The sequence below is a fragment of the Aulonocara sp. 'chitande type north' Nkhata Bay genome, linkage group LG11 (assembly GCF_057382095.1).
Source record: "Aulonocara sp. 'chitande type north' Nkhata Bay isolate Kocher_YH1m ecotype deep benthic linkage group LG11, A_spYH_male_GT1.1, whole genome shotgun sequence".
Taxonomy (NCBI): domain Eukaryota; kingdom Metazoa; phylum Chordata; class Actinopteri; order Cichliformes; family Cichlidae; genus Aulonocara; species Aulonocara sp. 'chitande type north' Nkhata Bay.
In genome coordinates this window covers 38,092,033-38,116,224 of record NC_141354.1, presented here as the reverse complement: position 1 = coordinate 38,116,224, position 24,192 = coordinate 38,092,033, and the positions used below count along the sequence as shown (strand labels likewise).

The 24,192-nt window shown below is 42.2% G+C and overlaps 1 protein-coding gene and 1 pseudogene across 2 annotated transcripts; one reads left to right on the top strand and one right to left on the bottom strand.

Moving 5' to 3' along the window:
* Positions 1-562: 562 nt before the first annotated feature.
* LOC147319778 (uncharacterized) lies at positions 563-1,470 on the top strand (annotated as a pseudogene).
* Positions 1,471-18,655: 17,185 nt separating this feature from the next.
* Positions 18,656-23,296, bottom strand: LOC147319777 (putative C-type lectin domain family 20 member A). Of its 2 annotated transcripts, XM_086310093.1 has the most exons (6): positions 23,283-23,296; positions 22,954-23,007; positions 20,390-20,749; positions 19,915-20,304; positions 19,747-19,844; positions 18,656-19,356 (listed from the first exon to the last, which is right to left on the bottom strand). In XM_086310093.1, exons 2-6 carry the CDS (start codon positions 22,988-22,990, stop codon positions 19,216-19,218), a joined length of 1,026 nt encoding a protein of 341 aa, XP_086166219.1. In that variant the 5' UTR covers positions 22,991-23,007; positions 23,283-23,296; the 3' UTR covers positions 18,656-19,215. The 2 variants fall into 2 exon arrangements, with proteins under 2 accessions (XP_086166219.1, XP_086166218.1); XM_086310092.1 differs by lacking the exon at positions 23,283-23,296 and having other exon boundaries at positions 22,954-23,254.
* Positions 23,297-24,192: the final 896 nt, after the last annotated feature.

The following is a 24,192-nucleotide window of genomic DNA, read 5'->3' as shown; positions in this document are numbered from 1 at the left end:
CATCTGTTTTTGTCTGATTTGTATTGATAATAATAATAATAATAATAATAATAATAATAATAATAATAATGATAATAATAATAATAATAATGATAATAATAATAATAATAATAATAATAATGATAATAATAATAATAATAATAATGATAATACTTTTTATTTATAGGCGCCTTTCAGACCCTCAAGGTCACCTCACAGTAGCACGTAAACAACACCATAAAAAACATAAGAAAAATGTATATATAGCAAACATGGTAGATAAAATTTAGACATAAACAGTCATAAAAGTAAATATAAAAACTGAGCAGGTAAAAACGGCCTAAGACAGATCAGGTGTATGCAATTCTAAACAGATGGGTTTTGAGTAGTGATTTAAAAGTATTGAGACAGTGTGTGGAAGTATGCCCTAAGAGTGGGGCTTTCCCACACTGCGTTGGCGTTATTCGTTTTCAAGCTGATATCATTTGTACAGTTAGTTTTATGTCTACTGTTTTTCTGCACACAGTATACAGCAGTTCCTGCAAAATAAAATGGATGGAAGGAAATCCATTACAAGCTGTAAATCCGCCAAGTGAGAAAGCGCAGAGGAGGAGGAACAAGGACCTTTGATGTGCCCAAAGACTCCAAAAAAGCTGACATATTACAGTATGCTAAAGATCTTTTCTTTCCAAGTGGAAAAAGCAAATTTGGAAGATGGGAGGTGTTCAGTCATGACATATTAGACTATCAGGAAGAGGCCGTATTTGATGAAGATGTCACAGTTGGAGAACTCTACTCAGCACTTAAAATGGGAATGTTGAGATTTTACTTGTGCACAAGAAGATTTTCCAATGATGAAGAAGTTTATGATAGAGGGAAAGCACAAGTAAACAATGTCACACAACTGACTGACTCACATCAAGGAGATGAAGAAGCTTCTCACACTGTTGTAATCTCATCATCAGAATCTATAGATTCTGATGATGAGATTACAATGCTGATGAAGATGTATTATTAGACACATCTGAGGTAATGATTGGACCCTACCTTGGAGAGCCTCTGCCTTGTCAACTTGATGACACTGTAATAGATGAACCATTCCTGCAGTTTGAGGAAGATGATCTGGTCATCACATCCATTACACTTCCTCCAACAAACACAGCAGTCAGTAGTCCAGATACATCTATAAGCAATGAAGCAATAAGCTCTGCAGGATCATATGATGTTGTCTGTGTTACCATCAAACTTCACAGGGTTACTATTCTGGAGGAGATGATCAGCCAGTTCAAAGATCCACCACTCCTCATACACCCTCTAAAATACACCTACATCGATGAAAAAGGAGCTGATGCAGATGGCGTATCAAGAGATGTGTATGCTCCATTTTGGTCAGAGTTTGTGGACAACACAGCTGAAGGAGAGGAGTTCAGAGTGCCATCACTGTCTCCTAAATGGCAGGAAGAAGCAGGCACGTGCAGAGGGGGGGTCTAGAGGGGCTTGAGCACCCGCCCCTTTCCTGATGGGTTCCCAAAGTGCCCTTTTGTTGAGGCAACTTTTAAAAAAAAAAATATTATTATTATTATTTTAATGTGTGCGTGCGTGCGGAGTCCTGTCTGTGCCCCTCAACAATAATATTTAACTATTAATCACAGTTTTGCTAAATAAAAGGATCTGGCTTGCATCAGTCACATGATCACATTTAACCAATGATTGCCCTTGACGGCAGAACGCGCTGGTTACGAGCCGGGAACGAGCTCACAAAGAGCACGCGCATTTTTGCGGTCCGGAGCTGTAGGAGAAACACAAGTTAACTCAGAGACACAGACTGATGCGACACAACCAGTAAGTAGGTGTACAGCGTACACTGTAGTGTGTAGCACCCAGGAGTATTGGCTTATTACGTACACGTTGGTAAGTTGTCTTGTTGCAACGGACGAACTGAAACAAACGAGCGTGCTGTGTGTGCAACAGCGCGACAAACATTACCTGTCCTTTTATTAACTGCACAGGTAGTGCTGGTCATAGCTGCTGGCTACCTGTGTAAGGCTGTCATGGGTCTGTAGCTCTGTCACCGTTTTAGGGAACATATTTAGTTTTAAAGTATTTAGAAACATATTTAGTTTTAAAGTATTTAGAACATATTTAGTTTTAAAGTATTTAGAACATATTTAGTTTTAAAGTATTTAGAACATATTTAGTTTTAAAGTATTTAGAACATATTTAGTTTTAAAGTATTTAGAAACATATTTAGTTTTAAAGTATTTAGAACATATTTAGTTTTAAAGTATTTAGAACATATTTAGTTTTAAAGTATTTAGAAACATATTTAGTTTTAAAGTATTTAGAACATATTTAGTTTTAAAGTATTTAGAAACATATTTAGTTTTAAAGTATTTAGAACATATTTAGTTTTAAAGTATTTAGAACATATTTAGTTTTAAAGTATTTAGAAACATATTTAGTTTTAAAGTATTTAGAACATATTTAGTTTTAAAGTATTTAGAACATATTTAGTTTTAAAGTATTTAGAACATATTTAGTTTTAAAGTATTTAGAAACATATTTAGTTTTAAAGTATTTAGAACATATTTAGTTTTAAAGTATTTAGAAACATATTTAGTTTTAAAGTATTTAGAACATATTTAGTTTTAAAGTATTTAGAACATATTTAGTTTTAAAGTATTTAGAAACATATTTAGTTTTAAAGTATTTAGAACATATTTAGTTTTAAAGTATTTAGAACATATTTAGTTTTAAAGTATTTAGAACATATTTAGTTTTAAAGTATTTAGAACATATTTAGTTTTAAAGTATTTAGAAACATATTTAGTTTTAAAGTATTTAGAACATATTTAGTTTTAAAGTATTTAGAACATATTTAGTTTTAAAGTATTTAGAAACATATTTAGTTTTAAAGTATTTAGAACATATTTAGTTTTAAAGTATTTAGAAACATATTTAGTTTTAAAGTATTTAGAAACATATTTAGTTTTAAAGTATTTAGAACATATTTAGTTTTAAAGTATTTAGAAACATATTTAGTTTTAAAGTATTTAGAACATATTTAGTTTTAAAGTATTTAGAACATATTTAGTTTTAAAGTATTTAGAAACATATTTAGTTTTAAAGTATTTAGAACATATTTAGTTTTAAAGTATTTAGAAACATATTTAGTTTTAAAGTATTTAGAAACATATTTAGTTTTAAAGTATTTAGAAACATATTTAGTTTTAAAGTAAGTTTCCGGGCTTTTCCTGCCTTTCTGGAGGGATTATATTTCACTAAAAACGATCTAATATGCATGTCCACATAATAATTATTATAATTATAATATATTAAAAAACACAAGCTGTATTTTAAAGAACATACATTAAGAAGCAGATTATATTAGATTTATATTTTAAATAAGACAAAATGTGGATTTTACAGCAGTAAAATGATTGTATCTCTACAGTTTAAACATGTAATAAGCTTTGCCCTGCACAGAGTGGATAGTGAAACAAATGGAATCATCATAATGACATTATTTCATATTTATTACTTCCCCCTCCTCATTGCTTTATTATTGTAGCTCTAGTAATAAATAATAATGTAAGGATTCTGGATCAGCACCGTGATGCCCATAGTATATACAGTATTCTGAAGAAGGTCTAAAATGTCCCTGTGTGTGCGTGCATGTGTGTGTTTCATTTAGATGGCTTTTTAAAAAAAATATTACTCATGATATAATATTGTGCAGACATGCCTGGTAAGGACATGAGGAGGAAACAGTAGGAGCTGTGTGAGGCTACTAAAGGCAGGGCTATAACATTTTTCTGTCATCATTTTATTATAGATTAAGTGCAAGAGTTGTTAGGTGTGGATAATTAGATTATAGTTTACTGCAATAACAAGTTGTGCCTTGTTCTCAGATGGACAGCAAGTGGAGAGTGATATATGAAATGATGGAAGGCAGGAAGAAGAGAAGCAAAGAGTGATTCACAGGCAGAGCCTAAATTATTTCTCACAGTTTTTTATTGCCTTATGGTTCCAAGCGCTGTCACCAATCTTTGCATTTAGTTATTATCTCATGACACTTGTTTAATCAGCTACCATCTCTCCTGTGGACTTTTTAATGTCTACAGCATAGGTGTCAAACTCTGGCCCGCGGGCCAAATTTGGCCCGCAGCCTAATTACATTTGGCCCGCAAAGCCATACCAAATTACTATTAGAGCTGGCCTACTGGTATTATACAGCTAATATATATATTGTTTAGTATTAAGCTTTGCTTGTTCCATATTCAGGTTTCCAGCAAAACTTATTTGAGTCCATAAGAAAATATTCATTCTTATATCTGGAGGAAGATTTTTTTTTCAATAAATATTAATGTTAGCCCACGACTTTGTTCCAGTTTTGAATTTTGGCCCACTGTGTATTTGAGTTTGACACCCCTGGTCTACAGTCTCAGATCAGCACAGCCCTGCCCTCCAGCACTATCCACAGCAACCCCTCAACAGCAACATTGTACCCATCAGGTAAAACACCGGCTACGTTTGCTTTGCCTTGTTGCCCATATTAGATTCTTGATGAATGTGTGTTGTTGTTATTCAGCCTGGCTCAATGTGCCCCTTTTTAGCTTTAAGCACGCGCGCCCCTTTAAACCTCTCTGCACGGCCCTGGGAAGAAGAGTGGAAATCCATGGGTAGAATTTTACTGAAGGGATTTCAAGACCATGGATATTTCCCTTGTCGCCTTGCTCCTGTTTTCACAGTGGCACTCATCTTCGGTGAGAATCACGTATCAGATGATCTGCTGTTTGAAAGTCTTCTCTTTTACCTAAGTCAATCAGATAGGGATCTGATAACAAGGGCACTAAAAGAAGATCTTTCAGATGAAGACAGGGATGAAGTGCTGGATCTCATGGATCGCCTGGATGTATCAGTGCTTCCAACCAAAGAGAACTTAAAAGGCCTTCTTCTGAAAGTCGCACACAAACAATTAATCCAAAAACCAGCATATGCCGCAGAGAAAATGTCCTTAGTTGTAAGCCACTTCCTAAAAGACACTTTTCAAAGCCCACAAGATGTCCTACTAATGTCTATCCATCCATCTTCATCCGCTTTATCCGAGGCCGGGTCGCGGGGGCAGCAGCCTAAGCAAAGAGGCCCAGACCTCCCTCTCCCCAGCCACCTCCTCCAGCTTATCCGGGGGAACACCAAGGCGTTCCCAGGCCAGCCGAGAGATATAATCTCTCCAGCGTGTCCCGGGTCTGCCCCGGGGCCTCCTCCCGGTGGGACATGCCTGGAACACCTCACCCAGGAGGCGCCCAGGGGGCATCCTTGTCAGATGCCCGAACCACCTCAGCTGGCTCCTTTCGATGTGGAGCAGCAGCTGCTCTACTCTGAGCCCCTCCCGGATGGCCGAACTTCTCACCCTATCTCTAAGGGAGAGGCCAGCCACCCTTCGGAGGAAGCTCATTTCTGCCGCTTGTATCCGCGATCTCGTTCTTTCGGTCACTACCCACAGCTCGTGGCCATAGGTGAGGGTAGGGACGTAGATCGACCGGTAAATTGAGAGCTTCGCTTTTACACTCAGCTCCCTCTTCACCACGACGGACCGGTGCAGCGTCCGCATTACTGCAGCTGCAGCCCCAATCCGTCTGTCGATCTCCGGCTCCCTTCTCCCATCACTCGCGAACAAGACCCCGAGATACTTGAACTCCTCCACTTGGGGCAGGAACTCATCCCCGACCCGGAGTGGGCACTCCACCCTTTTCTGGCTGAGAACCATGGCCTCAGATTTGGAGGTGCTGATCCTCATTCCTGCTGCTTCACACTCGGCTGCAAACCGCTCCAGTGCGTGTCCTACTAATGTATGAAGATAAAAAGCCAACAACGAGAAAGCTTTTGAAGTTGCTTACTGCCTCTCCCACCACTCAAGCAGAGAAGCAGAGCTTCAGATTTCTGCACCAGTACATCAGAGGACTTGAAGATACAGGGCTCAGAAGGATGTTCAGGTTCTTACTGGGTCAGATGTCATCTGTGTTGACAAGGTTGAGGTACTGTTCACGCCTGTGGATGGACTGGCACGACAACCTGTGGCACACACATGCGGCCCTCTTCTGGAACTACCATGGACATACACGTCCTACCCAGAACTACGAAATGAACTGGACAATGTTTTGGCTGCTAAAAGCTCTTATGAGTTCAGCATAGCTTGATTAAAGTCCATCATGTTTAAACCAAAGAATGAAAGGTTTGCACTAACAATGACTGGCTATGAAGCTCTAAAGTTTGTTAAACCCACAAACAGGGAACACATCATTGTATAAAAAAAGAAAGAGCTTAAATTTCAGGGAAGTGTTTTATTAGTAACTATTACTAACTATTATTACTAACTAAGAATTACTAACTATTATTAGTAATTCTTGGAGATAGCTGAAGTTTCTCCTCTCTTGACAGCGACACCGTTGACGGATTTTAAAGCTGAATGTGAGGACTGCCCTGACCCTTCTCTGCTGCGACAGGTTATCCGCTCAGGCTGGCCTAAGGTGAAAAGGTCTCTCCCACCTGAGATGCAGCCGTATTTCCTGTTGCGACATGAACTTGCTGTGGAATCACCGTTGGTTTTCCGGGGGACACGTCTGGTGGTCCCAAGGTCCCTGCGAGAAAAGGTGATATGCCTCGCACACGAAGGTCACCAGGGCATAGTTCGCACAAAGCAGCTCTTCAGAGAGCTTTACTGGTGGCCATGCATGGATACTCAAGTCCATGTGATTCTGTCATCGTGCTCAGTCTGTCAATCGTGTGACAAAACGGCCAAAACTGCTCCTGCTCCCCTACAGCCGGTTCCGTTTCCAGATGGTCCCTTTCAGCATGTGGCCGTTGACATTGTTGGACCTTTTGACCGCGGGTCGCAGGACTGCAGGTTTGCTATCACGCTGGTCGATTACTTCAGCAAATGGCCAGAAGTAGCCTTTACTTCATCAGCTACTACAGACACTGTTATTAGGTTCTTGTCTTCAGTTTTTGCACGGGAGGGAAACCCTTGTGAGCTTACGACAGATAATGGACCACAATTCACTTCATCTGCCTTTGAAAGGGGCATCAAGCACATTAGAACAAGTGTGTATCACCCTCAAGCGAACGGGTGTGTTGAAAGATTCAACAGAGTGCTGAAGGACTGTGTTCAGGCTGCACAGGTGTCCCAGAAGCTGTGGAAGCCCGCCGTGACAGAGATGCTACAGAATTACCGTGCTACAGCTCATGCAACGACTGGAGCAGCTCCGTTTCAGCTTCTCAGAGGGAGACCAATGAGAACAAAGCTAAATGTCCTGCCATTTCCCAAAGACACAGGACAGTATGACCAATGCAGGCCAGAGTCTTTCACCAGCAACGTAGGAATAAACGCTACACTGATGCTAAGAGGGGGGCAAAACCTCCCCAGCTTGTGGTCGGTGACAGGGTGCGGATACGTAAGCCTTTCCGAGTGGGGAAGGGAGAGAGACAGTTCACTGATCCACTGCCAGTGCAGCAACAGACTGGACTGAGCACCTTCATCTTGAGTGATGGAAAGCGATGGAATGCAGCCCGTCTCTCACTCTGCCGAGCAGAGAATGCTGAGCCGTTGCAGGCTGGTGAAGAGGTTGAAAACAACACAAGAGAAACTCCTAAAAGACCTTCTGTTCCTAACAGACCAAGACAGTTACCAGCTTGGACCAAGGATTATGTAATGAAATGAGTTTAAAAAAAAAAGTGGGAAAATAACACGCTTGAGCTGTTGGATGCTAATGTTAAGTTCCATACTGCTAGTTCTGAGGTCCAAGTATAATAGATGATTGATTTACTATGATTTATTTGTGAAGTTTTGTGACTTAAGGTTGTTCAGTTACTACAGTAACCTTAACTGTACAAGTATTCATTATAAAGGACGATTTAGGCACCATAACAAGATGGGTATGTTAAGATCACAGGTATAGTTCAAACACCCAGTAGTGTTATAGGTGAAATAGGTTCAGCAAGCAGTATTGAAATGCTGTCTGGTTGCAAAGTTTACTACTGATAATGTTATGTGCAAATAGTAATGTTACCATGCTAAGTAAGTAATACTGAGGTAGTAGAATTCTGTGAGAATGAGGAGAGATGTTATGTTTACATACACTGCTAAGATGGTGAAGGGTTGCTTTACAGGGGGACTGAATATGAACATATACTCAGTTACCAGTAGGGGGCTCTGTGACTAATAGTGATAGAAGGATAGAAGAAGAGAAGTGTATTGTGATATGTTTTGGATGGCGAACTATTGCTGAATACACGTTCCATGATAAACCAAGCCCGTCTCCGTTCTTCTGTCGAAACACCACATGAAGGACCACTGTACACAGCCTCTTAATGTGACCAATATCTTTTTACAAAAGACGCAGGTGACCATTTTTAGTATTTAAAAAGTTTGCCAGTGCTTTTCAGCTGAACTAGCATGCTAGCGCTAAGTTATCAAGTATTAGTCTAAATATCAACTGGTGCTAGTGATGTTTTGGTCTCGAAAAAAGTAGCCTAGATGTTAAACTTACCGTGCAAACTTTCAGATGAACCACAGATCGCATATTTGTGATTTGTCCTAAAAACGTCCTTGGTAAAAGCTCGACGTTTTCTGTTCTCTCTCCACTCCGCAGACTGTGCACGCTGCTGGTTCGTTAGCTGTAGCCGTGAACCAGCAGCTCTTCTCCCGCTCCTCCCGCCCTCATCCAATCAGAGACGAGCTACAGATGCACATTCAAAATTAGGCGCACTCAGTGTTATGGCAAATGCAGACGGACCCAGGGAACAGAACGCACGGAGGCAGAGTTGCGGTGAAGACAGTTTATTTACAGTGATGGGGAGGTTTTACAAGGACAAAGTATGTACAATAGCGTATGAATGTGGACGCGGAGCCAGGACGTGCAGGTGACGGAAACACACACAGGTACACAGGTGCACTCGATCTAAAAAAATGATAACCGATAACCGAGAAAAGCTTAAAGTAGACTTTACAGAGAGCTTACTTGGTACTGTTTATTGCCAAAACCTCCAGACGAGGCGAAATCCTGGGGAGGAAACAAAACTTCTTACAGTCACCAGAAATAATCCAACGGCTCCAGCAGGCAGGGGCAGAATTACAGACTCTCCAAAAACGTCAATACTCCGACACTAGTCTTCTGTCAGGTAGCTCCTCTGAAGAATGCAGCTGATGAGTAACAGGTGTGCCAGGTTCAGTGACTCACTGCCCCGCCTACCTATACAAAAAGGGAGGCACCAAAAACACATACAGACAAAAACACCATATAAGCAGAACCCAACTCCTAACAGTGCAGGCTACAGTAGCTACAGCTCTGTGGAGAGGAGGCACCATAGACATCCTATGGAAGGCACTGTTAGGTTGTTTAGCCTGTGATATGATACATTGCTGACCTAACCCAAAAACAGTAGTCTAGTAAAAGTATCACATTACAATTAAAAGAAACATAAAGAATATAAGGATTACGACTGAACAGAAGTTTTACCTAAGATATCGATAATAATAATTTCTTATAGGTTACTGTACAATAGGCTGCAAATAAGCCTGAATAATTAAAAAATGTCATTATAATTGCATATTTTTGTATAGCATAAAAATAGAGAAGTAACCTCTCAAGTTCACAATGATATTTTCTGTGAATACATTTTTATTAGCCGTATACCTGAATTTGCATAATTTCATGAATCATGAAATCATGTTAAAGGCCTACAGTATAAACTTGTAAAGTGACTTACATATAATTCGTGTATTTTAAAAACAACTGACTAAAACTATAGTTTTTACAATATTTGCATGTCAAATTAACATAATTGTTTTGTTAGAATATTAAAGTATTTCGGCCACACTGTAAGTGACGGACGGAAGTGAGGTAAGTGACGGAAGTGATGTTGTAGGTGACGTCAGACGCCGGAGATTTTGGCGGAGAAAAAGCAAATGGTAGCATAGAGTTTAACAAAGGTTTTCCAAGCTTCAGTATTACCAAATATACTAATCAATTGTCATATAACTAACAACATCTGTTTTATCATCTCTAACACCCTGGAGGACAACGGGGAGAGTTTAGACGCTCTCCAAGATTACATCGACCGCTGTTTTCAAGATTTAGTAATGCATAAGGCCCAGAGTGCATCTTCCCCGGCCAAAATCGAGACGCCGTCATCGAAGAGAAGTCGCCAGGCAGACTCCCCCGGTACAACATCGCCTGCCGGCAAAGACATCGCAGAAATCCTGGAGTCAATCGACAAGCGATTGTCCAGTTTCGATGCGAGGCTGTCCCTGGTGGAGATCTTACACCGGGAATTTAAATCTCTGAGAGAATCCCTGGAATTCAGCCAGCGGCAGGTGGAAACGCTTGCCGCTGAAAATGCCACGCTACGGGAGTCGGTTAAATCTCTCACCGATAACGTGACCCAGCTAAACATTGAAAATAAAAAAATAAAAGAGTCCGTTATCGATCTACAAGCCCGTAGCATGAGAGATAATCTTGTGTTTTCTGGTATTCCAGAAACTGCCGGAGAGGACGCAGAGGCAACGGTGAAAAACTTCATTAAAATCCACCTGAAGCTGCCGGAGGACACCGTAAAGAACATCGACTTCGATAGAGTACATCGCTTGGGGGGCGCGCGGTCGCGGACCGGGAGACCACGGCCTATTGTGGCCAAATTCAGTCAATTCAAACAGAAGGAACAGGTGAAGAGTCGCGGCAGAGAGCTGAAAGGAACGGACTTCAGCGTGAACGACCAGTTCCCCAAAGAGATCCTGGAACGACGCAAGGTCCTGTTCCCAGTTCGACGTAGCTTTATCCAGAAAGGCTCCCGTGCTGTCATCGCTGTGGACCGGCTCTACGTGGACGGACAGCTGTACCGCGACCTCGGCACCACACCGTGGTTATACTGACTGCACTCCAGATAAGAACCCGCTACACTCTTTTCTTATTCATTCACACTTTCTCCTTTAACATGTGTTTAACCTAGTAATATCAATATGATGTCATAGCAGATATAACACCGTCACCCTCCGTCATTGCTTTAATTGGAATGTTTCCGTTTCGTTTCTTTTTTTTGTTGTCGCTCACAGTTCATGTGGTTTCTTTCTTTCTCTTGTCTTTCACTGCTGTGGCCACCTACTTCCCCACTCACCTACAAACAACACCCTCTATTTCTCCATATTTTCACAACACGATCACGCAAACACATCAGCTCAACGGCAGCACATTCACAACAGCCTCACAGCACGCACAGACTTGCAGGACACATAAGCAAGCCACGCTTGTTCATATTAGTGAATATTCACACACATAGTCAGACTTATGGAGTCTCTCACCACACTTCTTTTTCTCTTTCTATTTACAAACAAGGGATGTTTCCATATTCTCTCCACCTGTCTAAACGAAACACCCAGCATACATCATTAAACATACACGCACAATTAAGGGCATGCTGAGGTTTGTCACATGGAATGTAAATGGAGCTGGCACCAGAGGAAAGAGGTTAAAAATATTTAACCAGCTTAAAAAACTACAGGCAGATGTTATTTTATTACAAGAAACTCACAAACCTGTCACAGGTTTAAATGAACTTAAAACACCTGAGTTTCCTAACGTGTTTGCAGCCGGTTATAATTCTAGACAATGGGGAGTAGCAATTTTAATACATAAAAATGTTAATTTTACAGTACTCGATACAGTTATAGATCCAGAGGGTAGATTTCTAATTATTAAACTATCAATATTGAACAAAAAACTATGTATTGTTAGTATATATGGTCCAAATGTTGATGAACCCTCATTCTTCCACGGTTTTTTTAGTGCACTCTCTGAACACCTTGATTGCACACTCATTCTTGGCGGTGACCTCAACCTTGGACTAAATGAAGAAATGGATAGGCTCAACACAACAGGAACTCAGCGTAATTGGCAGTCCACAAATATAATCAAACAGTATATGAGCGACTTTGGTCTTTGCGATGCATGGCGCTCCCTTCACCCCACCAGTAAGGAATATACTTTTTTCTCGCATGTTCATCACTCTTACTCTGGTCTGGATTATTTTTTGGTCAGCAGCTCACTGCTGAACGACATTTCAGACACTGAGATTCATCCTATAGCTGTCAGCGATCATGCTCCTGTATCTTTAACACTAATGCACAAGAATAATACTACGCCAAGTAAAAACTGGAGATTTAATATATCACTACTTAAAGATGAAGACTTTATTAAATACTTTAAAAAGGAATGGACTTCATATTTAGACTTTAATGACACTCCCGGAATATCTGCTTCTGTTCTATGGGAAGCAGGGAAAGCTGTGATGAGAGGTAAAATAATTTCTTTCTCATCACACAAAAAGAAAGAAGAAAACAAAAATATTCAGGAATTAGAAAAAAACATCAAATCACTAGAAGAAGCCTACGCGTCCCACCAAGATCAGGAAACATTGAACAAAATATGCAAAACAAAACTAGAATTAAATGAAACTATTAATAAAAAAACACAATTCCTTATACAAAGACTTCGCTTGCAGAATTTTGAACACAGTAACAAATCAGGTCGATTTCTAGCTAACCAGCTAAAAATAAATAAAGAAAAAACAACTATATGTGCTGCTAAAGATTTATCGGGGAACACAATATATGATCCTGGAAGAATAAACAACATTTTTAGGGATTTCTATGAAACTTTATACTCACCACAAATAAACCCATCTAAAAATGAAATTGATCTGTTTCTTGACAACGTAACTCTTCCAAAATTACTAGACAGTCAAGCAATGGAATTGGATTCGCCACTGACGCCAAGTGAACTCCAGGAAGCCCTGATAAGTATGCCCAATAATAAGGCTCCAGGTCCAGACGGCTTCCCTGCAGAATTCTACAAAGAATTCTGGACAATTTTGGCACCAGTATTCCACAGCATGTTGCAGGAAATCGAGGAAAAGGGCAGACTACCACCAAATATGAATTCTGCCAACATTAGTCTCCTGCTAAAACCAGGCAAAGACCCTTTATTTCCCTCAAGCTATCGTCCAATTTCTCTTTTAAATGTAGACCTTAAAATAATCTGCAAAGCTCTCTCAAAGAGATTAGAGAAAATGACCCCCCTCTTAATTCATCCTGACCAAACTGGTTTCATAAAAGGTCGGCACTCCTCAACAAACACTCGTAGATTACTTAATTTAATAGACTACTCATACGATAAAAACATCGAAGCCATAATATTATCTCTAGATGCAGAAAAAGCATTTGACAGAGTTAATTGGAAATTTTTATTCGCAACTTTACACAAATTTGGTTTTGGAAACTCTTTCATAAACTGGATAAGAATATTATACAATTCCCCAACGGCTCGTATCAGAACAAATGACCAGACATCCTCCAGCTTCTGTCTCCTGAGGGGCACCAGACAGGGATGCCCACTCTCCCCCTCACTTTTTGCAATTTTTATCGAACCTCTAGCAGCAGCATTTAGACAGGCTACAACAATTAAGGGCATAAAATGTAAGAACATAGAACATAAAATCAGTCTCTATGCGGATGATGTGTTGCTTTTTCTGCAAAACACACAAACCAACCTCTCTGAGGTAATTACTTTAATAAACTGGTTTTCAAGAGTTTCAGATTATTCAATTAACTGGCCAAAATCTACAGTTCTCCCCATTAACTGCTCCTTCCATAATTCTTCCTCTGCCCCACTGCAATCCGGAAATATTAAATATTTAGGTATTAATATCTCTCCTAAGCTTTCAGACTTAACTAAACTAAACCACATCCCACTTCTAAAGAAAGTAGAAGGCGATCTGACTAGATGGAAATCTTTACCCATATCACTCATGGGAAGGGTCGCCACTATAAAAATGATGATCTTGCCAAAAATAAATTACTTATTTTTGATGATCCCTAACAAACCATCACAAGATTGGTTCAGATCTCTGGATTCATATATTTCCAAATTCCTTTGGAAAGATAAACCCCCGCGTATTAGCTTAAAAACGCTACAAAGAACCAAGGATAGAGGAGGATTAGATCTGCCTAATTTTCACCAATACTTCTTAGCCAACAGGCTTCAGTTCATCTCAGAATGGTTAAAACATACCTTCTTAGTTGAGCCCTGGCTAGATGTTGAACAGGCACTATGCAAGGATCTAGAGATTTCAGACCTACCATTTATTAGCTCAAACATCAAAAGACATGAATGCTTTAAAAGTATCAACATCAGCTTTTCTCTAACAGCATGGTGGGAGTTTCTAAAAATAACGGAGTCTTCATTAATCCCATGCAAACGTACACCTATCTGGAATAACCCTGACATATTACAAAACAATAATATGATTAATTTCCCAGAATGGAGTTGTAAAGGAATTAAATACTTAGAACATATATTAGAGGGAACAGAATTTATTCCATTTGACAGACTAGTTGAACAATATGGGATCAACAAGACAAGGTTTTTAGAATATCAACAAATTAAATCCATAGTAAAAAAGAAATTTAACCTCAGTCAAGTTGAATTACAAACACCACTAAGTGCGGCACATTTTCTTACTCTTAAATCCCCCAAATTATTATCTAAAATATACAGAACACTTTCTAAATTAGATGAATCAATATCCCTTCCTACTGCAAAGTGGGAAGCAGATTTATCAGTCAACCTAGACCAAAACTTCTGGTCTCAGATTTGCTTAAAAACTTTTAAATTAATTAAAAATCCCAGTCTGCAATTAATACAATACAAAATACTTCATAGAGTGCACTATACAGGTCATCGGATGTTCAAGATGGGCTTTACATCTTCCAACAACTGCTCACACTGTCAAGGCAATACACCAGACAATTACATCCACGCTCTTTGGTTCTGTCCACCAGTGCAAAAGTTTTGGCGCGAGATATGTGAAGACTTATCAAAATGTCTGAAATGTAACATTCCAACCTCCCCCTTAGTGTGTTTGTTGGGCAGCTTAGATAATGTCACTTCAGAAAAGAATATCGCCCATATGATTTTCACTGCCCTATGCATAGCCAAGAAAACAGTCCTCATGAACTGGAAAAATAAAAATAATCTTAATTCTAACCAATATAGAAATTATCTATTAGATTACATTAGTCTTGACACAGCCTCTGCCACCACATTAGATCAATTGCTCTGGGCCCCTTTTATCAGCTCCATCACCTAGTGGGGGTGGGGGGTCATAGTTTGGTCCCGCCTTCACTGTTGTGATTGGTGAGGGGGTAGGGACAGGCTTAGGGCGTCGGGGGGTTCCCCGGAGGCATCTTCCTTGGGGGGCTCAACCCGGGGTAGCGGTCACGTCCGGTTGAGGGCTCTGTTGGCTCTCAGGTGACTGTTTCCTCGCGGCTGCGTGCAGCGGGGCTAGGGGAGGGTCTGTGCTGACGGACGCGGGTTACTGACCTGGCAACCTGGCTGCCCCTGGGTGGGTCCGGGATGGGCGTGAGGTTCTGGGGGCGCTCCGTCTCTGGGCTGGGGCCCGGGCCGGGCCTCGGGGGCTCGGGTCCTGGTTGGTGTGTTGCCGGGGTTGTGGGCGGGTGGGTGCATGGGGGCCCGGCCCTGGAGCAGGGTGCCGCCGGTGCATCGAGCCGCCTGGGGGGCTCTTCAACTGGTGGGGGGGATGGTCACATCTTGCAGGAGCTTTCTTCTCTCAGGAACTCTCTGCAGGAGGGGGAGATACAGGAGAGGTGGAGGAAGATCTCAGCCTGGGCGTTTACCGTCTTATGTAGTCTGGAAGATGTGTGGTTGGTGGGGTGGGTGCAGTTTTCTCTGTGGTGGGGTTGGGTGGACTGTCCAGGGCTCTGTGGAGCCGGGGGGCGCTGCTGCACTGGGCCCCGGTCTGATGGGCCTGGGCCCCCCTTCCCTGGCGGGTCGCGGAGGGTGGGAGTGCCTACTGGGGTCAGCGGGGGAGCTGGCCCCAGGGAGGGGTTACCTGCCCCTCCCTTCCTTCCCTCCCCATCTCCAGCTGCCTCCCTCTTCCCGCTCCTCCACAACCACCCACACATGCAGGGCCTTGGAGTGGGGGTATGTCACCAGGGTGCAGAGGAGGCTACCCCCCCCCCCCCCCCCCGTCCCCTTCTGGCTGCCTCTGCCTCAATTTTATCCCACAACTTAGACATTCACATTATTCACACTCTCATTACACATACATATAGGATCTTGGGGGTGGGCACAATCACGGAGTCCAAATCACCATCAGGGTGTATACCTCACCCCTGACGTCGTTGCCCACCTCTCAATTTTAAATACACTTAGTCATTGAGGGTTAGCAGGAGGGACTATGCGCTTACCTGCTGCTCCTTGGCAGGTAGCTCCATGCCCTCCTGGGTTTTAATTGCACCTTAGAACACATATGCATCAACACTACAATGAGCGGGTGGAGGGAGGTTTGGAGTCTTCTCCCACCCCCATTCTCTGCGGCCTGCTGGAGCGGGAGGGCTAGTAGGAGGAGTTGGCCGTCCGACTGCGGTCTGGGGTGTGGGGCCTCCCTGCTGCTGCGGAGTCGGGGTGGTCTGCCTCTCCCCACCGCAGGGAAAAGGGTAACACCACCTGGGTCTGGGTGCAATTCCCCCCTCCAGGGGCAAGGGTACCTAGACCCGGTTTGTAGAGTACGCTTGGGGAGTGTGATCGTGTGTACAGCGTCTCTTTATGTCTGTCTCCACGTTGGTTGAGTGTGGAGTGAGTGCATATGAGAGCATGAGGGTGGGAATGGATGTTTGTATCTGTGTGTGCCTGTATGTCTGTGTCTATATGTCAGGTTGGGTATCAGACGCCACCTCTCTGGGGACACCTCAGGCCCTCCAAGGTTTGGAGGCCTATCTCCACCCACCACCACTTCCCCTGCCGGTGGCGGACTCCCTCAGGTGTCGGTGTGTTGGTGGTTCTTTGTGTCTGGGGGTGGGCGTCCGGGTACACACCGGCTCACTCCTTGGCGGCCGCTTGTCGGGGCCTGGGGCCTGGGGCTCGCTCGGGCCCCTTTGGAGGTGGGGTGCCCCCGGCCTCTCGGCCTAGGGCTCGGTCACTCAGGCGCAGCTGGGGGCCGGCGGAGCTCACGGGCGCGTCACTGCAACTCCCCCTGACTTCTGCTCCGCGGCTGCTGGGCGAGCCCTCATCTGGGACTCTCCTCAGCTCTTACTGGGACAGTGGCGCGGCTGCCCCTCTGTTGGTCTTCCATGGTCTCTTGTGTTCTGGGGGCCTCTGGATGTCTGGAGTTTTGATCTCCTCCATACCCGCTTCACACCCTGGAGGACGGGGCTGTGGCCCCCCCACACTCCCTAGCGGATCATTGCATGGAGAAACCTTTGGAATGCAAGCATGCTGATCCACACAGGTATGCACACATGGGTATTCACAGACGCGGACTAAAGCTTTCTTGGCTGCTGTCTCAGAGCACACTGTGCGCTGTCTATCTTGCGTGCTGCACAATATCGTTTATTACTTAGTAAATGCTGATATCTATGACTAGCTAGTTTGTTGTGATGGTGCTTTGTTTTCTCTATTATTGTGTTGCTCTTTGTTGTTTGCTGTCTCCTCTGTTTGTTTTTGTTTGTTTGTTTGTTTGTTTGTTTGTTTTTTCTCCATACAGGTGACCCAGGAGTTTTTTTTTTTTTTCTGTCTCTCTTCCCCCCCCTTCTCACCGTCTCTTCTCCCCTTTGGTTTTCTTTCTTTCTCTCCCCCTCTCTCTCTCATTCATTCCCCCTGTCCTATTTATTAAAAAAAAAAAAAAAAAAAAATGACAAAGGATGAACTGAAGCTCTGCCATCACGTAATGTCGCATACTGCTGTTTCTGATGTCATTTAAAAGAAAAAAAAAAAAAAAAAAAAAAAAAATTAAAGTATTTCACTGTTTTTGTTCCCAATATTTGTAGTTTTAACAAATAAATTTGATTATAATCACACATTGATGTTGTAAATGTAACAAAAACATTCTGTTTAATAGTTTACAAAAATTCGATGTGATTGAAACAGAAAAAATGTGTTTTGGGGTTTACTATACATTTCTGTAGGGATTTTACATGGTTTATATGTCAATTTCACTGCCATTTGTTACAGTGCAGAATCTGTAAACACATCAGCCACGTCCATGTCAGGGCAGCGACTGCTGAAAACTCATTTTATAGATGAGCTTTAATCTGTTTCCTGTTGTTTTTGGCTTTTGTTCCTCTAATGTGTGTGTGTGTGTGTGTGTGTGTGTGTGTGTGTGTGTGTGTGTGTGTGTGTGTGTGTGTGTGTGTGTGCAGCAGTGAATGCACCGCTGTGTGGACAGGTACTCTGGTCTTAATGTGGAGTTTTATCAGACTGTGAAACACTTTGTGTTTTAAAACAGAAAATATTTGATCTGAATTTATTTTGAAAATCACCGTCACACAGCTGTCTCGTCGCTTTCACAGATTTTTCTGTGAACAGATGAGCAGCAGAAGTTTTCAGCATTTTACATTCAGATGTTTCACAAACTGTTGGATTGTCTGTCTGGGATTTCATAGCCAGTCATGTGACTGCTGTCCCGCCAATCAGCTTCACTGTATGTGAGACTCTTATTGTTTAGCATTAAACTTCATGTTGTCTCAGCCTTTATGATGTGTGTTACTGGCATCAAATTCAAAATAAGAGCATAAAAATGAAGCAACTGAAAGTTCTGACAGGACAATAAAATATCAATAGACTTTATTGAATAGAGTTTACAATGAAGATGGATGCAGAGCCATGACTGTAGTTTACAGAATCAAACAGCAGCAGAGACATTTCTGAGACAGAAAAATGTATATTTAATATGATAATAGAGAGCATAAATGCGCGATTCACTGACATATATGGCATATCTACTGTTATATTGCTGGGTGCTCATTTGAACTATAAAGTATGAAGTCAAAAAGCTCAGACATCAGGCTGCTCTGAACACTCAGTTTCACCTTTTTCTCCTCTTGAACTTTCATATGTAGAGACAGGATATCATGAACATTTATATCTGAGACACAGAAGGTCCGCCCACCCGCTCACCTGCAAACTTTAGCTTCACCAATCAGAAGAAACAAAGAGGCATAAAACAGCTCATCAGACACTCTGATCTGAGCTTAGGATAAAGAAGGATGATTTCCAACTGTCAGTCATGCAAAGCTACGCTGTTACAGTCCAGCAGTCAGAGTACAGAGATGGAAATAAGTTGAATTACACAGCAGATCATCTGAGGAACATCAGCCAATAACGTTCAGACTAAACCGCCACAGTCTTCCTTCTCACAGTAAGTGGCTGTCTCCTCCTCTCTGTGGAAAACCTTCCCATCAGGCTGCGTCCTCCACCTCAGCTTCACCTCCTCAGTGACTCCTTGCTCCACCAGCTTCTCCCTCACCTGAAACACAGTTTTCACACATTAACAGAAGCTCCTCATTAATCAGCCGTTGTTTCTGTAGTGAGCAGAAAACGTTGTTGGTGCTGTTTCTGGGGGAAATGAACTAAATGAACTGGCTGGGGATGAAACTGAAGTCTGGAATTAGGCCTCATTGCCTGTCATTGGTTCACGTCGTCTCCTCACAGTAATCTGAAATTAAGTGACTTCTTCAAGTTACCAGTTAAAAAGGTTAAATAATACAAATGGATGGGATTGCATTAAACGAGCCCCGTATCTCTGCAGCTGTGTGCTGTCACGTGTCCCTGAACCTGCACAGACTCACTGCTCTCTATCATTTCACAGTAGTTATAGCGGTCTGTTCCTTGTATCGGGGCCCGTGTGACCTCTGACCTGCTGCAGGATGGATTCTTGCACTGTGGGGTCGTTCAGGTCTGCAGATCCCGCCCTCAGCTGAACCTTCACTGACCTCAAGGCTGAAGGTTTGACATCTGCAGAGAAAGAAAAGCCCGATGAGCCCAGGAGGACCAGACTGTGCAGAAACACAGAGGACAGACTCACCTCTGGAGCAGAGGAAGGGGCGTTGGTCACTACAATTATGACTGTTGAAGGAGCCTGTTGATGCATCTATACTGGCACAGTTTTGAGTGACATTAGGCTGCCCGGGCCCCCACGTCAGGTTGGAGGCTGTGCTCGAGTTTGACCACGTCCAGTTTCTGTACAGTCCAATCCAGGCACCAGCAGTATCTGACAACATAGAAGCGACCTGGCTGTTGTCCTGCGTGTTGTTGATGGTGCTCAGGTCTGTGTAGTTCTGTCTGCAGTATGACTGAGCATCAGACCAGGTCATTGAGTTCTCCACCAGGATATCAGACCAGGTCGTTGAGTTCTCCACCAGGATATCAGACCAGGTCGTTGAGTTCTCCACCAGGATGTGTTTGTTAGTCGCAGCTGAAACAAAAGATCAGACGGATTCAAACCTGCAGCTAAAATGTTCAGTTTGTCAAACCCTGGTACCAAAGTCTGAAACACTCACCGTCATAGCAGACAAAGTAATAAGTAGCTGAGCACGGTCTTGTGGACCATGATCCATCACTAGATATTGTAACACACTCATCAGTCCCTGGCTGTCCCGGTGACCACATGTTAAACCAGGATGACTGAACTGGACCAGTTTGAGACCATTTCCAGCCGCTCTTGGAGAGTCCAATCCACGCCTCGGTGCTCCCCACACTGTTCTGGGCTTCCTGGATGAGAGCTGAGCTGTTAACGATGGCGAGGTCAATGTACTCATCTCTGCAGTATTGCTGAGCATCGTTCCAGGACTTTGTCACGTTAATGAAGTGGAGCTGTCTGACTAACTGATCAGACTGAAGATGGCAGACCATCACGTAACCTGAGAGGACACGAGTCAGTCAGCGCGGTCACAGACTCACCTCAGCTCGACTATTTTAGTCATCAGGAGAATAAATTCTTTACATGCTACCACAACGCAAACTTTTTGTTGACATCTTTAAAGACGTGAATATATGTTAATATATGTGTCCTTCAAAGGATGTGTAACTCGTGTACTGGTTAAAAGCTGTTTTACGGTGCCTGTGGACACCTACACACTGGTTTCCTGCTCCAGGGCGAAACTCTCACATCAGGTTAAAAAGCTGCTTTAACAGTGCTAAGTTTGTTTTTCACTCTGGCCTTATTGCACATGCATTTGGACGATTTTTCCTCTTCAGTGTGCACAATGAAGGAAAACGACGTGTTAGTGGCTCTCAAAGCTGAACAACACGTGCACTAGGGCTGGGCCATATTATACCGTTCACGGTAATACCGGTACAATGTTAGGCAACGATAAGAAAATGAAATATCGTGATAGAATATGGGTAAAACACACATGTGTAGTGCCTTTGTTTTCATACGCACATGGCCAAAAGAGCATGGCGGCAACGGAGAATGAGAAGGGGGAAAGCGGATCGTTGAGTGAAACGGATGAACCAGAATAGGTTTGTAAAAATGGTGCAACTTCAGTGATGTGGAACTGGTTTGGTGTTTGTCCGTCAGATCATTCAGGTCCCAAAGTCAAACAAACACTGCAGCGTCACTGAGAGTTAAAAACTGTGTAAATTCTTTCATCTTTAATAAAACGATCAGCATTGCTGCTTTACCAGGTGTAACTATGAAGTTTAACATCCAAGCATCCATGAAAACAGAATTTATTACATTTAACGGAGTTAGAAGCTAGCGGAAGTTAGCTCGCTAGTTTCGCTTGTTCTGACTGAGAGATTTCTGAAAAAATTCAAACTTACTGCTCTGCTATCACTTCCAACATAAATGAAGACAGGAAACTAAACAGCTGTGATGTTTGTAAAGTTACTGAAGTTGGGCTAGCTGGTATATAATGATGTGCTACGTGATCGCTAGCAACACAGCTATGTTAGCATAGCATAAACACTGAAGCTGGAGGATGAACGCTAACACTTTTCCACTCGATAAAAGTTAACGTGAAGGTTCCTCATGGTTAGAGACAAATGCAGTCGCATAGCAGGATGCTGTAAACGGACCAAACTTCAGTCAGGAGAACAACTGAGATAATCCATCCACAATACGAGGTTAGTCATTAATATACTGCAACAACATGGGAATAGAGCAGCTGTGATAGAAAACAGCATTAATGAATCGATGGTACAGAAGTGGAGGAAGCAAGAAGAATGAGTTGAATAAAGTTTGATTTATCTGACTGCTTTGTTTCGCTTAATGTGTCTTATAATCCCGTGCACCTTATGGTCTGAAAAATACATATTTGACTTTTTTATTTGGCACACTGCAGTTTAATGTTGCAAAGCTCCTCTTTTTAACTTCGGTGGATATTATACATGGTTATGCTCAGGATATGTCAGCCCATTTCTACTGGAAATGCCTTTTGGTTAAACTTTCAGCAAAGAATTTGCATTTGCACTGTTACATTTTTATAAAGCTTTAATGTACATAAAACAGCTGCTTGTTTAAGTGAAAATAAATGGAAGGTTTTTGTGCGCTAGCAAAGTTGTGGAGTTGTATTTTGTCTCGCATCAATTATATCGTCAGTTCTATCGCAAATTTTCTAATCTATATCGTGATAAATATTTTTGGCCATATCGCCCTGCTCTAACGTGCACACGGACGTGGTAAAAGCAGTCAGGATCTTTTTCAGCGAGCTGACGGGTTTGCAGCGTTTCAGGCTTTCAGTCAGATTTCTACACAGAAAATAAAATCAAGATGTGTTTTTCTCAGCAGTGCACACAAACAGCCACGTTCATGCACTGACTCTTCCCTCCTTTCTTTCCGTTTTTACTCTTTTATACTTTATACAGACTGTTACAAACTGCCGACTATTAAACTGTCAATCAAACTTCTAACTGGACCCAAAGAAACCTTTAGAAGTTTAGTTGACATGACAAAGGTCTTTGGAGATTGTACGAGTGTTTCTGTGACTGCTTGAAGCTCGTTTACAGACACCTTTAAAATAATCCCTATGGAGCAGTTCACTTTGTGCTTTCTTTGATTTTCTGATATCAAAAGTTTTATTCAAACTATAAATGAGGCGACTGAGATGAGTTCACAGACCTGAGAGCAGCAGCAGGATCAGTCCACACCTCTTCATGACTGAGAGCTGAAAAACTGTGAAGACGTCCTCATGAATCTCATCTGCAGCTGCTCGTTCATTATTAATCATAACACTTAAAGCAGCATCAACAAAGAGGCAGCTGTCTCTGTCATTCACTCCATTTCTATCTAATCTAATCATTCAAACAAAACTATCAAACATATTCAACATTTGAAACGTTCAACTTTAAAAATGTTGTCTTCCTTCAATTATCATCATTTTGTTTATTAGAATACCAGACAATGAATGTGTGAGATTATCAAATAAACCAAACATATGCAGAACATACCCGACACGATGAGACGTCTGTGCAGCTGTGACACAGTCAGAACTCTTCATCTGATATAAATGTCATCCTCGCTCCTCCTCCCACGTCCATCAGAGACTTTGTAAAAGTGGTTTTTTAGAAAGCAGCCCAGTGTTCATTACAGTGCATTTGTTTAAAGATGCTCAGAGTCGTTTAACTGAAGATGACTTATTCAAAGTTATTACAGATGCAAACAGACTGACGTCTGCCCGACCACTTCAATGTTCCTTGAATAATCTAAAGAACTTGGAAAGAAAAGCATCTGATCTTCTTTAATTTTCTTGAAGATGTTTCATGCGAGAAGCTTCTTCAGTTTTAAGGTCGATTGGTGGTGAGTGCCAGATTTCCAAGCTCTATGGGAGTGTCCCCCAAGGAGGTCATGGATCTGCTATTGATCCTCTACCTAATCACATGGGCCATGGTGTGAAAACGGGTGTGGGTCACAATCAGCCAAGATTTCGGGTGAGCTCACTGTGAAACTTAGCCCCACCCTATCATGTGATTTCCTGAGTTGAAATGGTTCATGATGTGAGCGGGCATTAAGGTGTCTAGGAAGGATCACCAAACTGGCTTATTGATGGCAGACAGTTGGTGTCGAAAGCCTCTGTTCAAAGAGGGTTGTTCATTGTGGACATAGATGGCTTCTTCACTTGTCTTTCAAACCATCTGTCTTCTCAGTCCAAATTTTGAACATTAGTGTCCTTGAAAGAGTGACCTTTGTCCTTTAGATGCAGATGGAGAGCCAAGTCCTGTCCCGCCAAGGTGGCTCTTCTATGTTGTGCCATGCCTTTATGAAATGGCTTTTTGGTGTCTCCAATATAGAGTTCTGAGGATTTTTGAGATCCCTTCCCAGACACCTTAAAGCCCACTCCTTAGAATACAATGACCTGGA